Source organism: Protopterus annectens, chromosome 4.part0 (genome assembly GCF_019279795.1).
Source record: "Protopterus annectens isolate FY-2018-M chromosome 4.part0, PAN1.0, whole genome shotgun sequence".
NCBI classification, from domain to species: domain Eukaryota; kingdom Metazoa; phylum Chordata; order Ceratodontiformes; family Protopteridae; genus Protopterus; species Protopterus annectens.
In genome coordinates, this window is record NC_056733.1 from 648,163,289 (window position 1) to 648,179,419 (window position 16,131).

Consider the following 16,131-nt stretch of genomic DNA (forward strand, 5'->3'; position numbering starts at 1 on the left):
CTTGAACTAAGAGGTTGAGAGGCATGCTCCAGTTACATGCATTATGTATCACATACTTTCTTTTTTATAACTATTATCAATCCAACATTACATAAGTTGTTCAATTCCTACCTTCCCTTAAACGTCAATCCTCCTTCACAACATTATTCTGCATATATTGTTCCCACAATTTACATTTATTTCTATACAGTTTGCTCCTTCCTTTTTCAAAAGATCACACTTCAGTTTTTTATCTCTGTCAAAATATTCAGTACTTTAGATGCAGTTGGTTTCAACTTTGATTTCCATTTTCTAGCAATTGTTTTTTGACAGGCACCAGAATTAGACCTAACAAGGACTTACTATGCCTAAGCAATTCACTTCCTGTGTCCCAGCACTAAAGTATCATTTCCTTAGTTACAACTATGAAGAAGTTAGACACTTTTATTTGTGCTAGTATGCCTGGCTGAGTTTGTGTACATAATTTCAGATTAACCTGTGTATCATATGTCAGCATGACTAGCTATGATATTGTAAATACGTTCTTGCATGTTGATTTATGAACTGTTTGCCCAGAATGTTTTAAAGACTTGAACATTGTCCTTTTACATTTCTAACTGCATGTCTGTGAAGAAAGATTCTAAAGGCAAACTTTCTCAGATTCAGCTAATCTGCAGATTATGTCATTGGAATGCTGACAGTTGCTATGTGTTACTGTCAGAAGCTGAAAGACAGGAAGGAACTTCAGTAAACAGCTGTTGGTTGATTTTCAAAATATGAAATTAAAATTAGAACTGGAAGATTTTCAAAATGTGAAATTAAAATTAGAACTGGAACAGTTATGACAGGCTTGTCTATAAAAGAGCCTGTTGAAGACAGTTGTTGTCAGTTACAGTTGTCAGTAGTCAGTTGTCAGTTACAGCCAGTTAACAGCCAGCTGTGAACAGTTCACAGGTATATTGTGCAGGGGATACCCAAAAAGACTCACCAAGAACTATAAGCCTGCCTTTTTTCTATTGTAGTAATTTAGTTCAGATCAGTGATAGTGTTCTTTAGCTGGTTAGGAAATTATAATTAATCAGTTAGATCAGTTAGAGTTTTTCTAAGTGTTGGATTTCTGTCCTTCAGTATTGATTTCATTTTCATGGTGATTGTGTTCTTTTTGTTTAGTTTATTTATTTATTTATTTTACATTTGTTTACTGGGAAAGTCCGATTGGACACAGGTCCATTTTCAGCGGAGGCCCGGGGAGAAAAGCTCCCCAATACAATACAGTACATGAGAGAAGAGAAAAAAAATAGGCTATACTTATAGCAAACATACACAGTATGTTAGAGATTAACAATTCTTATACTAGACAATCATTGTGGTACATAATAACTTAAAACAGCATTTGTATTATTTTTACGGTTTACATGCATTTGGTCGCGTGACCAAAGGTCGATCCATCGTAATGCCGAACCTAAATGTCGAATCTCCTACATCTGAATGCTCGGAATGTCGCATGCAACGTCGAATTTGAAATTCCCGATCGCACAACCACTGCAACAAGCACTACCATGGGTCGAGAGGGGGGAATAGTACCCTGGCCGGTGTTCGGTAATCTCATGTTCGACATCTGCAGATTCGACATTCCGCGATCCTGGGGTTCTGCTGTCGACACATTTGCACATCGGTCATTCGCGCAAATGCATGTATACCTATTTTTACAGATATAAGTTTTGTCAAGTAAATATCAACGGGTTCACAATCTTTCAGGGGAACTGTTTATACTTAGCTATACACAGAAACGTTCTCTTAGTTTGGGTTAGCCTGGTGATTGACATGAACATAGCTAGTCACTTAAATAGTGGGTTTTCAGGAGTTTTTGAAATGAATAAAGGATGTGGCAGAAGTTATTTGGGTTGGTAGCGTGTTCCAGGTTTTAGCAATGATGCTGGCAAAGAGGGATTTACCGGCATCATTTCTATGTTGGATAACAGTTATGAGGTTCTGGTTACTAGATCTTAAGGCTCTAGAGGGAATGTGGGTCTATATTAGATGCTGAAGTGCTGGGATTTTCTTAGGAAGGTAGTACAGTTTGTGGGCTATAGAGAGTTGATTGAGTAGAAGTATATGAAGCAACTCAAGCCAGTTAAGCTGCTTAAGGGATAGACAGTGGTGAGACCTATATGAGGCTTCAGTAGCAAACTTAGCAATCTTGTTGTAGCAAGATTCCATTTTATTTAGATCGGTTTGGTGAGATTAGTCAAGATGGGAGAGGCATAGAGGAGGGTGGATAGAAGATGAGTCCTTGCGATGGTTGCTTTGGTGTGTTTAGTCATAAACTGTTTGTTCCTGTAGAGGAGTCCAAATTTTTTATTAACTCTCTTGATGGTTTGTGCTATGTGGATCTTGAACCTCAGGTTATTGTCTGTTTCTACACCTAGCAGTTTAGTGTGTGTGATTGGACTAATTTGAATGTTTTCTATAGAGTAGATGGTGAAATAACTATTTAGGGGAGGAGATTTGCCTGGGCTGAAAAGAATTTGGTTTTTTTTGGGATTAAGAAAAAGTTTGATGTTAGTGAACCAAGTTTCGGCTAGGGTGAAGTTATTTTGGGTTAGGGTTTGTAGTTCACTTACAGTGGGGCAGCACATATAAGGGTGGTGTCATCTGCATGTTGTACTACTGAGGCAGTGGGTGAGGATGAAGAGATCTTGTTAGTAAATAAAAAGAACAGCAAAGGGCCAAGGATGGATCCTTGAGGGACTCCTATGGTAACTGTTAACAGGGGGGACAGTTGTCCCTGCCATAGGACAGCTTGCTGATGGCCAGATAAGTAGCTGTTGAACCATGATATAGAGGGGTGACTTATATTTAGGGTAGATAGAGTTTCAAAACGCATACTGTGATTTACCATGTCAAAGGCTTTTGATAAGTCTAAGAATATGGAAGAAACAAATAGACCCTTGTTTCTATGGTGGTTAACTATATTGGTGAATGTTAGTAATGCTGTGGTGGTGCTATGAGAATGTCTAAAGCCATGCTGGGATATGGGGAGTAGCTTGTTATTTTGGAGGTACTGCATTAGTTGATTATGAACAACTCTTTCTAATATTTTGGGTAAAGATGATAGGATTGCTATTGGGCGATAGTTTGTGAGCTCTAAGGAGTTACCTTCTTTGTGCAGTGGAATAATATGTGATGTTTTCCATGAGGTGGGAACTTTGCATTCTAATAGAGATCTATTTATGAGAATAGCGACAGGATAGGCTATAGCTTCAGATGATATCTGAGGGAAGTCTGCTGGTAGCATAGCAGCTAGAGTGGTTGGTTTAAGTTTCCTAAGGAGTTTAGAAATTGTCTTAGTGGACACGGAGTGAAGGTGAAAACTGGCTTTATTGTTTTGTATATTGGGATGGGTTGGTGTAATTACTGGTGTGGGGCTGATAATGCTATTTTGGGCATTGGCAAGGGTCTGGACTGTTTCGATAAAGAATTTGTTAAATTGAGTGGGAATGTTTTCATGGTTATTTGGTAGCACAGGGGTTGGAGCAGTGGACTTTCCTGGGTGTAGTATACCATTTATTGTGGCCCAGAATTTTTGGGGATTGTGAAAATATTTTTCTTGCATATTTTATAGTAGCTAGATTTGTCTAGTTTGATTTATTTTTTGGCTTTGTTACAGAGTTCTAGATAGTTTTGTCTCAAAGTAGTGGTTTTGTTTTTTTGATATTGAATCCAGGCCTTGTCCCTTTCTTTCATTATAGTTTTAGTATCCTTTCTTAGCCATTGGGCATAGTTAGTTTTTATTCTAATGGTTTTGGGGGGGGGTGCATGATGATTTAAGATTTTTTTGAAGGTTGTGTTAAAGCATTCGATGGCTTTGTCTAGAGATAGTTGTTTTAGGGGAGTCCAGTTGCAGCTTTTTAGTGCATTGATGAAGTGAGTAGCTGTAAAGGTCTGTTTGTTTCGAACTACTCTGAGGATAGGTTGGCTGATGGTTTGGGATCTGTTCCTAATTAGGTAGGTTGGATGATGGTCACTTAGGGTATCTGGAAGACAGCCCGATTGCTGTGCAAGAGTGGGGTCAGATACCAGGATCCAGTCTAAGATGGACTGGCGTTTGGATGTTTTGTCATTCTAGTGGGGGTGGTTATAGTTTGGGTAAACCTGTGGAGGTTAATAAAGGCAGGGGGATTATGACTGGAGCAGTTAAGCCAGTCAATATTGAAGTCCCCTAATAGTATGGTTTCATGTGTTGAAGTCCCCTAATAGTATGGTTTCATGTGGTAGGGAGCTGGAGATCCAATTAAGCAGGCTTTCCATTACAGTGATGTTATTACCTGGTGGGATATAGCCACCTGCAATAATTATGTGTTTGTTGGAATTTAGTTTTAATTTGGCAAGGATTAGTTCTACATCTTTGACTTCTTGGGTATTGTAATCTAGTTGTTTTATGGTGAGATGATTTTCGGAATAATATTGCAACACCTCCATCCCTTTTTCTCTAATCAATTTCTTCAGATGATATTATAACCAGGGGCAGTAATCTCATTATTATGGTGTTGTGGTTTGAGCCATGTTTCAGTTAACACAGAGATATCTGGTTTGTATAGAGCTAGTAGAGCATGAAGGTCTTGAATTTTGTTAAGTATACTTCTTGCATTAATGTTTAAGAAGAGGAGAGGAGAGCTGAGTTAGGTCTATGGTATAGGAGATGTAGCTGATTTGAGTTTGAGTTGGCTGATGTTTTGGGTTCTGGATTGGTGTGTATTTCTCCACTACAAGTGAGTTTATGGAGTAGGTGTAAATAGAGTTTGATTAATTTGTGAATTATTTTAGTTTGTCTTTGAGAAGAGTGTGAATTAGTTTTGATTATCAGTTTATTGCATGAGTAAGAGAAGGCTTGGGAGGAGATAAGGTCGCATGGCAATATAGGGAAGTTAATTACTTTGATGGGATTGGCTATGGAATCTGTTTGCCATGGGGATGTGGTGTGGTTATGAAGTTGAGTGTGGTAGGAGGACAAGATGGAAAGTAGGAGTAGGGTGAAGATTATTAATGGATAGAATGATGTTTTTAGTAGTTGGGTTAGATATGTGTAACTCATGTTATTTAGTTTCAGAAAGAAAGGGGTGTATGCAAGGGTAATATCTAAAACTGTATGAGACTGGTGTTGTATTAAAGGTACACTATAAGAGGTGTGGTGGAGTTTGTTGTTGATGGGGAAAGAGATTTGAAGGGATAGGTATTTGAGTGTGTGAGTTATATTTTGTGTGTTAGGGAGCAGCTGTATGGCCAGGAAGTATTGGTCAGGCAAAAGGTTATGAGTTCCTCAACATAGTTCGACAACTGCAAACCCAAAGTAAAAAAGAGATTAATGCCCATAGAAATGTATAAGGAACAAGAATGATAAAAGTTCCCAAATGTCCATATAGCAACGTTTATGCCACAATCTTATAGACTAGAACACAGAAGCATAACTATTTGTCCAAACGTCAACCATCAAAAACAACACATTTGAGTTCAAGCGTCATCAAAACCAGTCTTTGTATACAACCCCCCCCCCCAAGAAAAAAACAAAGGATGTATACAAAATGTGAAGATGCAAAATGGACGGCGCAGTGGTGCAGCGGTAGCATTATCGCCTCACAGCAAGAGGTTCTCCAGTTCTATTCTCGGCTGGGGTGCCTTCTGTGTGGAGTCTGCATGTTCTCCCTGCATTCATGTGGGTTTCCTCCGGGTGCTCCAGTTTCCTCCTACGTTACAAAGACATGCATCTGGAGCCTTTCTCCCCGGGCCTCCACTGAAAACTGGCTTCATTCCAAGTCGGACTTTCCCGGTTAACAAATGTTAAATAAATAAATAAATTCAAAAGCACTGTTCAATGACAAATAAATGTCACCTAATATAGATACACTGGTCAAATTATGCATACATAACAAATAGACTGGTTATCTATAAGAAAAATTGTATTATAATGGTAAAAATATTGGTCTGTGCACACTTATTTCACCAGAACAAAAAATCGTATATAAAATCTAACTACCTATTTTAGAAATAAAAATCCAGTATAATAAATATGTTTTTAGGCCCAATGATGATATTGTAACATAAAGCAACCAAATTCACTACTGATTCAGCGACCTAATGGTTCATAGCATAAGTACTACAAATACAGCTTTCAGCAGCATAGAAATTAAGTGAGCAATCATGCAAATCAAAACATGTTTGCCAGCAACAACAACATTACAGCCTGACAAATACACTGCTAGTAAAAATACATAAAGCATTTACCAATATGGACGCCACGATGGATATGGCAATTAGATAATGAACACTCATATGTCCCCCAAAAAAAGATGATGAAACAATAAGTCACAATAAAGGGCAAATTGGAAACAGTATATTGTTATAATAATAAATGCTGCAATTTCTCAGTTCCAACAACAACAAATCAGTTGTTGTTCACCTCTTCTGATGCTGAAGTCACACAACTGTGCTATGTATCCAGTTATTTCGAAAAGCAAGGCATAAATGCCCGGATATAACTTTTTGCTGAGAGACCTCGGCTGGTATTCACCTCGTCCGGATAAGTTTCTGTTCACCTCCCTTCCCACATTGAAAACACACAAGGCACCCCAAATACATTGAAAAACAACACATCCACGCCCAAATGTGACTTATACCTTTTCAGCAAACCATTCATGATACACATTTACAAAAATCATAGAGAGTAAACAAACAAATAAAAAATAACTGTTACCGCAAACAGAACCGTTATCGCAAATGGAACCAAATTAAGGTGTCTGGATGTCTTTATTTCCGGCTTTTTTTTATTTTTTTATTGGAAATTACTGTTTTATATGTTTAATCATTTTTGCTCCTTATTAAATATTTTTATTAACTTACATTGGGGCTGGTCAAGCAGTGTTTTCCTTAGTGACTGCCCAGTGTTTATGCTTGCCTTGATAACTTCTCGGGACACTCCGAAAGCCTGGCTGTTTAGGTCATTTGCTACTTTGTTTTAATATCTAATTTTCATAATTGGACACCCCTTTAAAAGGGCATGAAGACATTCTGATTGGTGACAGCATTACTGTATTATTTTGGGGAAGGGACACAGCTGGAAATCTGTGTCAGGCTTTCCCAGAAGTGTTTGGATGTGTGAGATTTAATTTATTTAAGTGTGAGTGTATCAGAGGTCTGCTCGGAATTGTGTAATAAGGAGTTATAACTGGGGGTGACAGAAGAATACAGTCCAATTCTAGGCTATAGAGCATGTTCCTGTTTTGCTCTTAGGGTAAAATTGTGAAATATTACTCCCATTTATGTGACAGTCTCACATTGGAGTTAGTAGTGAGGATTGAAGCTCCTTAGTTACTTATTCAGGATAGTAGGGGACGTCACATTATTGTTGATAGTCCAGTGGGATATTGTCCAAATGTCACATTATTTGGTGGCAGTTCAGTGGAATATTAACTGGATGTCACAACAAGTATGCCAACTCATTATATTCCCAAAACATATGTTCCCAGTTGCCTCTTTCTTCTCGATTGTCTCCAACATTTTACATCTGCCTGAGAAAATTTTTTTTTAGTCCACTTGGGGTATGAAAATACCTATGCAAATACTTTCAAGCAAAATCCTAAACTTTTTCAACTTTGCATATTTGGGAGCTATACATATGTCCTGCAATTGTTCACTTGTAAATTACTTATTCAATCGCTTTTCCCAATCTTTTCTAACGTCCACTGACTGATTCTTGTAGTTATTGTGCAGTATTTTATATGCTGCATTGATTATCCATTTTTAAACAGCAGCTTCTGTTCTAGATTCAGCTAAACACTCTACCAGAGCAAGTCTTTCACTTAGGATTCCCTTATCCCGTTCTCTTTGCCAGTACTCAGTTATCCATCTATGATAGGGAAGGCAATCTGTAGCCTGATGTCTAAATGTCTTATTGGCCTCTCCCATTCTATTATCTTTCCCTTTCTAATTATGTGCTCCCTGTATCTTGATTTGTTTGACAGTTTTCTTCAGTAAATTCCATCCCCCTATTCCTGCCTATTCTGGGTACTCCTAATTGCAGTCATCCCTATCAGCAGAATCTATTTTCTCCATTCACATGTTGGCTTAGTTCTAGATTACTTTCTGCTAGTTTATGAATATAATATTATGTATGGTGGTTGTTTTTCTCCTTAAGGATCTGCATCCAAAATCCCATTCTCTCTTTATTACTTGAATTTCTCTCCTGCTTCATCTTTATCATCTCTTTCCACTTTGAATTATAACTTTCTGGTTGTGTTATGCATATGAGCCTCAATTGTGTATCTCTAAAATATCCCTTCAAATCAGGTAATCCTAAACCACGTTGCTCTGTTTGAAGGAGCAGCCTATCTCACTTAACCCTTGCCCTTTTTCCATCCAGATAAATTCCTTCAGCTCTAGTAATTATTGTCCACAACTTCTACTCTGGGTGATAACAGTATGCCTGACCTGCATATAAAACTAAAAGGACTAAAAATCTTTTTACTGCTTGTATCTTACTATCCATATCCATAAACAAGAGCTTCCAATTTCTCGTTTTTTGTATTACCTTTGGTTTAGTCTCTTCCCACATATCCTTAGCTAGCATAACAGAAACCTTTGTAATCCATACACCTAAATACTTAATTTTATCATGTCCCCATAAATAATGGTATTGCTGAACTAACTCCTGTGTGGGTACATAATTTACAGCTATAACCTTTGTTTTATCTTCATAAATTTTATCTTCTGAAAAGACTTGAAATTGTCTCCAAATGTTTCATGACACTCAGATGTCATTTTTTTGGATTTATGAGGTACAAAATAATATCATATGCAAATAAATACAACTTTTCTTGATTTCCATACCAAGTATATCCTTGAATTTCTGAGTCTCTTATTTTCTTTGCCAGTGGCTCTATATATAAAACAAATAACAAAGGGGAAAGAGGGCTTGTCCTCTGTTCAGATACAACTTATCAGAGAAGAACCCTCTTGCTTTAATTCTTACCTTCAATCCATATGCCCTCCTAATTAACCTTACTATTGTATTAGGGAATGCAAATGCTTCCATTGCCATACTCCTAAAATCCTGTCAAATGCTTTCTCTGCATCAAGACCCAACAGTGGTATTTTCTTATATTCTGATTCCCTCTGGATCATTGTTATTCTATTAATGTTGTCAGATGTTTACCTCCCTTCCACAAAACTTCATTCATCCATATTTAGCAATTTTGTTAACACCTGTGCCATTCTTTTAGCTAGCATAGAAACAAACACTTTATAATCATATTTTAAAATTGAAATGAAACTGTATGAAGATGGGTCTGATCAGTCTTTACTGTCTTTGGGTATTACAGCCAAAACTGCTTTCTTCCAAAGTGTTAGTTCTTCCCTTCCTTTTAAAGTATTGTTAACAAAACCCTCCATATCTTTGTTACTTTCTTCCCTTGTAACTTCCAAACTTCCACAGAAATATCATCTGTTCCTGGAGACTTTCCTGGAGATTGATTACACATCACTGATTTTATCTCATCTCCTCCTGTCTTAACTATTAATTGTTGAGCCTCATCTACCTCTAACATCAGCATACTTAAGTCTTCCATGAATATTTCTGTGGTGCCCCACCATTGGCCTAGTAATCAAGGAGCCTCAATCCTTACCACTGGCAACAGTGGGGGACGTGCACACTGGGAAGATGACAAGTACACACAAAGTAAAGTGCAATTTCCCTTAAGAACACACAGAGAACACAGTCAGTCTGGGGCTGGTTTCTCCCTCTTTCTCCATATCCCCAATAAGACTCCCCACTGACACAGCTGTAGAGTTGAGATCTCAGTTGAGTGGCCAAGCCAAGACCTCCAGCACCCTCTCTGTCCAGCCAGTGCTTCGTGACCCTGCCCAAGTAGCTGAACACACACACTTTGAGATTTGATTTATACACAGACACACACACACCTGGAAAGGCTGGCACATGTTTACTATCTATACTCCCTTTTGCCCAGACTATAAGGTATTTTGACTGCCACCAGCCACTCATTATCATCTACGTTATGGCCCTTAATGTAGGGTGTCCAATCTTAATGTATAATGCACCTGTTAATACAAATGGCAGTTTGATCAAGAGCAAGGCTATTAGGAGTGGCCTGCACAGTGTCACCAAATAGATATGCAAGTACTCTAAGAGCTTAAATATCTCTAGACAGACCAGCCACAATGGAAAGGTTTAAATACATTTAATAATAAATAAATGAACAAGAAAACACTCAGTAAACAATCACTGTTACTTCAGAGTTCAAAATCACAGGAAATATTTAAAACAACATTGTAGGACAGTCTCAAATAAATAAAGAAACTATTTAAGCTATACTTCATTATATTCCTAACTGTATTTAAGAGAAATTACTGTGCCCTAGACTTACTTACTCATAGCAAGGTAAGACAGATGTGGTTAGTGGGTTTTCCAGCTGATGTTGTCAGGTCAAATATAAATAGAGAATGCACAGTCTCTCTCAGAGAGTTCTTAAATTAATATCGCAAATATTGCTGCTGTGATACTTGCAGCATGACATCACGTCTTGTCATGTGACTAGCCCAAGTAAAAAACATTAATTTTAGCATCTACCTGGTAAAACACATAGACCTTAGATCTTTTGGAAAATGGTGGAAGTCATAAAATAATTTATGTTCCTCCACATTTAAAGACAATAGAAAAAACTTCTAGTTCTAGACATTATGTCTCCTGTTGCACTGAAACTAAAAAATATCATCTCTTTTATTACGTGGTTATAAAATAATTTAATTTCAACTTTTTTATGAAGTTTTGCAAGTTAACTTGCTATGTGCCAGCTCCCACTGTTAAAACATTTACACAGTTGCAATAGTTTATATGCATTTATGCTCTTTTGCAATAGGGTACACTGTGAATACATCTTTAAGCTGTGTACTCTACAACATATCTCTTCAGCACAAACGTCTGTACAAACCATCTTATATGACATACAGTTCTAATACATTTGTAAAACAAGCATATGACTCATGTTGATATTTACAAATGGCATATAACCATTTACAAAATTCAAGACAGCTGTGCTGGCAGTATCTCCCTCTGTCACACTTCTATAATATTCATAAATGACATATAACTATTTACAAAATTCCAGATAAGCTGATAATATCGCCTTATGTGACAATTTCCATTTGTGCTCTTTCTTGATTTCCATATTTCTCTGTTTTACACAAATTCTCATAAAATTTCTGAAATATCTCTAATATCGCTACAGGATTTCTGGTTATTTTTATTGTTATAGGTTCCCTAAGTCTGGCAACAACCCTTTCTACTCTCTGTTGCCTATGTCATTGTGCTAAAAGTTTTTGTACTTATCAAAAAACAGTTGCTTAGCAGCAGTCTTTCAAAACACATGCATATTATCCAAATACTCTCTTATTTTCTGTTTAGCACTAAGCAGTTGTGCCTCTTCTTGTTTTGAGAGGTTCACCTTATTATGCAATATTTTTATCTTTTCCTGTTCCTCGAAATAATTCCTATTGCTTCTTAAACATATATTTTTCTTTTATTTCTGTGTTATTTTTAAACTCCATTTTCATTTTAACCACTCAGTAACCTTAACTTCTAAAGAAATTTCTGTCTTCCCTAATAACTCTCAAATGATTTCCACTAACAATTCATTAAATTTCTCTCTTTTTAACAGGCAGGTGGGAAAGCACCTTTGTCTCATTTTGTCTTCATTGCCTTACATTTTTATCTTAGTTTTTATTGGTATGTGATCTGCACTAGTTATTGGATGTGTGTTAAAGCTTTTAATTAAATGCACATGCTGCTGTTAAATATAATTTCTGAATAGTCTAGCCCTGTTATTTTACTTTAAGGAATAATATGTAAATTCTGTCTGAGTTCATACTACTGAATTAACGTCTTTCCTACCACCCTCTTTTATTATATTTCCCTTCTAGGTCTCCAAGATGCATCCTCACTGTTGCAGATCAAGTTCTAGTTCTCTACTTATAAGTAATATTTCTTGCTGAAAGCTACTTTGTCAGTATCTTGAGTAAGATAGCTAAAGTTGAATTTAGAGACTTCATCATAGAAGTGTAGAAGTATACCAAAAGGTATGTCCGTTTGAAGTGTCTGAACTGTGTGATATTTACATCTAACTAATGGAGATTTTGAGTGATTGGATTTTTCTGGAGAACTTATCTTTAGGATGGTTGATACTGATGCCGTGTTGGTAAGGAGTATGTCAGGAATATTTGTCCTCCAGTGGTTTCCGTGACAGTTTGGTCCAGGGATTTTTTTTATTTTTAAGAAATCAAAGAATTTTTAAGAATAAAATTAAAAAAGTTAAGGTGTAGGTTGTCTCGGTTTGTTATGGGGTGGTTAAATTCTCTTAGAATAATTTAATCCATATTAATTTGAAGTTCATCCAGTTTATTTAGGAAACTAAATGTGGTTTTCTGAGCGCATAGATCCTGTAACATGTGATCTGATACTTGGCCCTGTTTAGTGTGATTTTGATCTAAAACAGTTCAGGTCTTGGGTAATTGGGGAACCACCTAGAAATGATGTAGTCTTCAACAAATATGGATAATCCAGTGCAGCTGCCATTGGGCTGAAAGTTATGGTAGGTGGAAAACCCTGGTATGAAGAGTGTGTTTTCTGTACTTTTAAACCAAGTTTATATAATAACATATACATTTATGTACTCCAAATGCAGCAGGCCCTAAAGATCAGGTAGTTTGTTATTTAGACTTCTGACATTGAGTAGAGACACCTTGATGTGGTCTGGTGCTTCATATGTTTCTGATTTGAGGTTGGGAGCTTCAGTATCTAGACTCTGTCTATACAAGGCATTATGTGGGCAACAACGGCTTTGGCCAGTATGCAGAAGCCCTAGAATGAAAGCTGCAAGCCATCCTTTGCAAACTATGAGTGACTGTCTAGCATCTCTTCCTGTGGTGATGCATACTGGATCCTCCTAGAATTATGCCAACTATGCAGCCAATTATTGAAGCAAATTATTTTTCCCCTATACTTTAGTATCTTTCATGGAGAAGAAAGGATTCCACTCAAACCATGATCTTACCTGCATTTGTGACATGCATGTAGAACTCTATTATGTCTTTCTGTATATCCTTTAGGGTTTTATGCACCAGGTCGTTCACACCCACATTGACTAATACCATGGAAAAATCATATTTGTTTGGCTTAACGGTCCTTAGGGCCCTTGATATGTCTGAGATCTTAGCTCTTGAAAGGCAGCTCACTGTCATCCTCTCTTTCTTTAGCTTTCTTGAGAGATGAGTCAGTGTGTCTGACAATGAACTCATCAATAACTAGTACACTTCTGTTAGAAGGGTGTCTAGATGTGCTAGTTTTGGTGTGGGTATTTATTTGTTGACCATTTACTGCACCATTGCAAATATGTGTTGTAGTGTTTGATCCTGTGAGGATCTGTTTCATGATATTTCTATTGATAACTCATGTTTATCTTTATGGATTGAATCTGATCTGAACATGCTCACTGCAGCTGTATTGTATTTGCATATGTCATGTGTGCAGACAGCAATAGTTCTCTGTGTATCATCACTGAACTTTGGGTATGAAAAATGTTTCACCAAGATAGCATTCCTTTAGAGGGCTTTGATTATCTATGCAGTGCTGCAAAACCAGGAAACATTCAGTGATCTATCATTATGATAAGTACATCACACAATTGTACTTACTTCACTGTCTGTGTAGCACTTAAGTCCAAAAAAGTACAAACAATAAGCCATTTGCTTTTCATGGCTTTTTCAGTTGCTATTGTAATTCCAAGGACCTACCTTGCAGTCCTCATAATTATGATACTGTTATGGTAAATATAGAGGAATATATAATACTGAGTCTTAGATTATGGCATTTCAGTGCTCTTCATAGTCTGTGGTACATCAGCCTTGGAGTTACTGGCTGTAGTTAGTGAGGATGTAGGCTACAGCTGGGCAAGTACTCCTGCAAAGCTGCTTTAAAAGTATAACAGCAAGTCTTCTTAACTCACTATATTTATGCCAAAATAGTTGTGGTAGGGAGACAATTTTTAAATTATATGTGAAACATGAGTGAATAGTTTTCCTACTAATTTAAGACCTTGACCTGCCTGCATTTCATACCAAAAGTATTATACTTTCCCTCTTGGCCATACCATTCCTAGAATTAAGTAAAGAAATTCATGCAACTGGGGTAGGTCAAAAATTAATGTGAAGGGATAAGTTGTTATTGTGGCTTTAGGGAAGTAGCCAATACTTCCTGTGATTTTCTAGTTTGACTGCTAACACAACAACTTCATCTCAATGTCCTTCAGCAACTGATACCTGCTAAATATAACCCAAAAATTCAAATTCTTCAGCATGTGTAATCCATTTGTATATCTACAATAAGTTAGCATTCCACAGTCTCTTAAGCTGCAGCATTTATTATTGCCATGTATGACGTAGCTACAATAATCAAAGACAGAGGTAAAACTCAAGCAGACATTCATTTAGTATTTAATACTTGAAATGTTTCTTTTTCCCGTAGGAAAACTCTGTTGGGCCCAACATATATCTCTCCACTTGAGAAGATGATAATCCTTCCAAGAATAAACACTCACAATCCTGGAAAACAATACCTGGCATATATTACAAAAGACAAGGTAACATCTTTGGATAATCAATCATTTATATATGCAGTAAGTACATATATGTGTTTGTATTTATGTCTACATAGAAAAAAGGGATCTAACAGGCTAACATTTTTAAAATACAAGGATCTAACAGGCTAACTGATTTAAAATACAAGTCTAAAGAGTCTAGTCCATGGTCCTTTCTGAAATTTTGAACCTGTATTCTGAAAACAAATTCATGGATTTTCATGAGTGCATATTCTCCATCTCCGTGGTGGTCACCACAGCCTGTCTGTAGTGTGTCCTCATGTTTCAGGTGGTTGAAGTTTTAACTGTATCAAAATAAGCAGTTAAAGGGGACTTCCATGATGGCCGAACATTGAGTTACAGCTTAACTTCAGCTCTCCTAGTGTGAAAACAGAATCTCAGAAGAGACAGCCAGTGAATTCATTTGGGGGGGGGTGTATTGCCTGGATGCCAGCAAAAAGGAAATTCAGAGAATTTGAATGAAAATCAACTATAAAAGGTGAGGAAAAAGTACTCACTGGGAAGAATTCTGCAGCTGTCCAGCAAAAAAACAAAACAAAAAAAAAACAAAACAGGGCAAGCTCCAGCTTTGGTGAAAGACATGACTTCCAGTAAGCTAGAGGTAACACACTCAGAACTGTTTAAAATAAATGAAACACTGATGGAGTACATCAACTCAAATAACAAAAGGATGGATAAAATGGAAGAGGCTTTAAACAGATATTCAGATAGGGTGATAAAACTGCAAAAATTAGAGGATGAAATGAAGAAAAGGCTGGCTGAATATGAGACTGCTCAAAAAGAGGTGTTTTAAAAAATATTTGAATTAGAGGACAGAGCATGCAAGGAAAATCTAAGATTTTCTGCTGTACAAGAGAAGTTGGAAGGAACAGACTGTATTCATTTGATGAAAGCACAAATAAGCAACTGGATTGGTATTTCACAGCAAGAGTTGTTAATTGAAAGGGTGCATCATGTGTATGTTCCATACCTGGCCATGAGAAAGCAGCGTAGACCTTTAATAGTAAAGATGCAATCCTACCAGCAGAAGTAGTTGGTTCTGACAAAACAGTGGCAGAAGTACAAAGTATTAAAAGTGGGAGACAGCAGAGTATTTGTGTAAAATTATTACTTACTGTACACCAGGCAGAAGAGGAGGAAATATATTCCACTAACCAGGGAATGTTGAGAAGCATGCATGAGATTCAAAGTGCTGTATCCCAGCTATCTTCAGAATATTCTTTTGTGGGGGGACAAAATCATTTTTGATGCAGTACATGCTCAGGAGGAAATACAACAGTTTGCCTAACAAAAAGTCAGTTGTGAAACAAGAGGAGATTGTTTTTCTTTTTCTTCTGGTAATAAAGACCACAGAGAGAGACTGTGCCAGTGAAACCTTTTCCAGTGTTTCAACAGAAAATGCTTAAGAGACAGAAAAAAGCACAAGAGTTGA

General features: G+C 37.0%; 1 protein-coding gene across 2 annotated transcripts in view; it reads left to right on the plus strand.

The window, feature by feature from the left end:
* Positions 1-16,131, plus strand: part of CFAP251 (cilia and flagella associated protein 251) — a 2,280,288-nt gene that overhangs the window by 1,814,540 nt on the left and 449,617 nt on the right. For both annotated transcript variants that reach the window (XM_044068613.1, XM_044068614.1), the window contains one exon: positions 14,567-14,681. In XM_044068613.1, the coding sequence (XP_043924548.1) occupies positions 14,567-14,681 (115 nt within the window). The remainder of the gene's footprint in view (positions 1-14,566; positions 14,682-16,131) is intronic.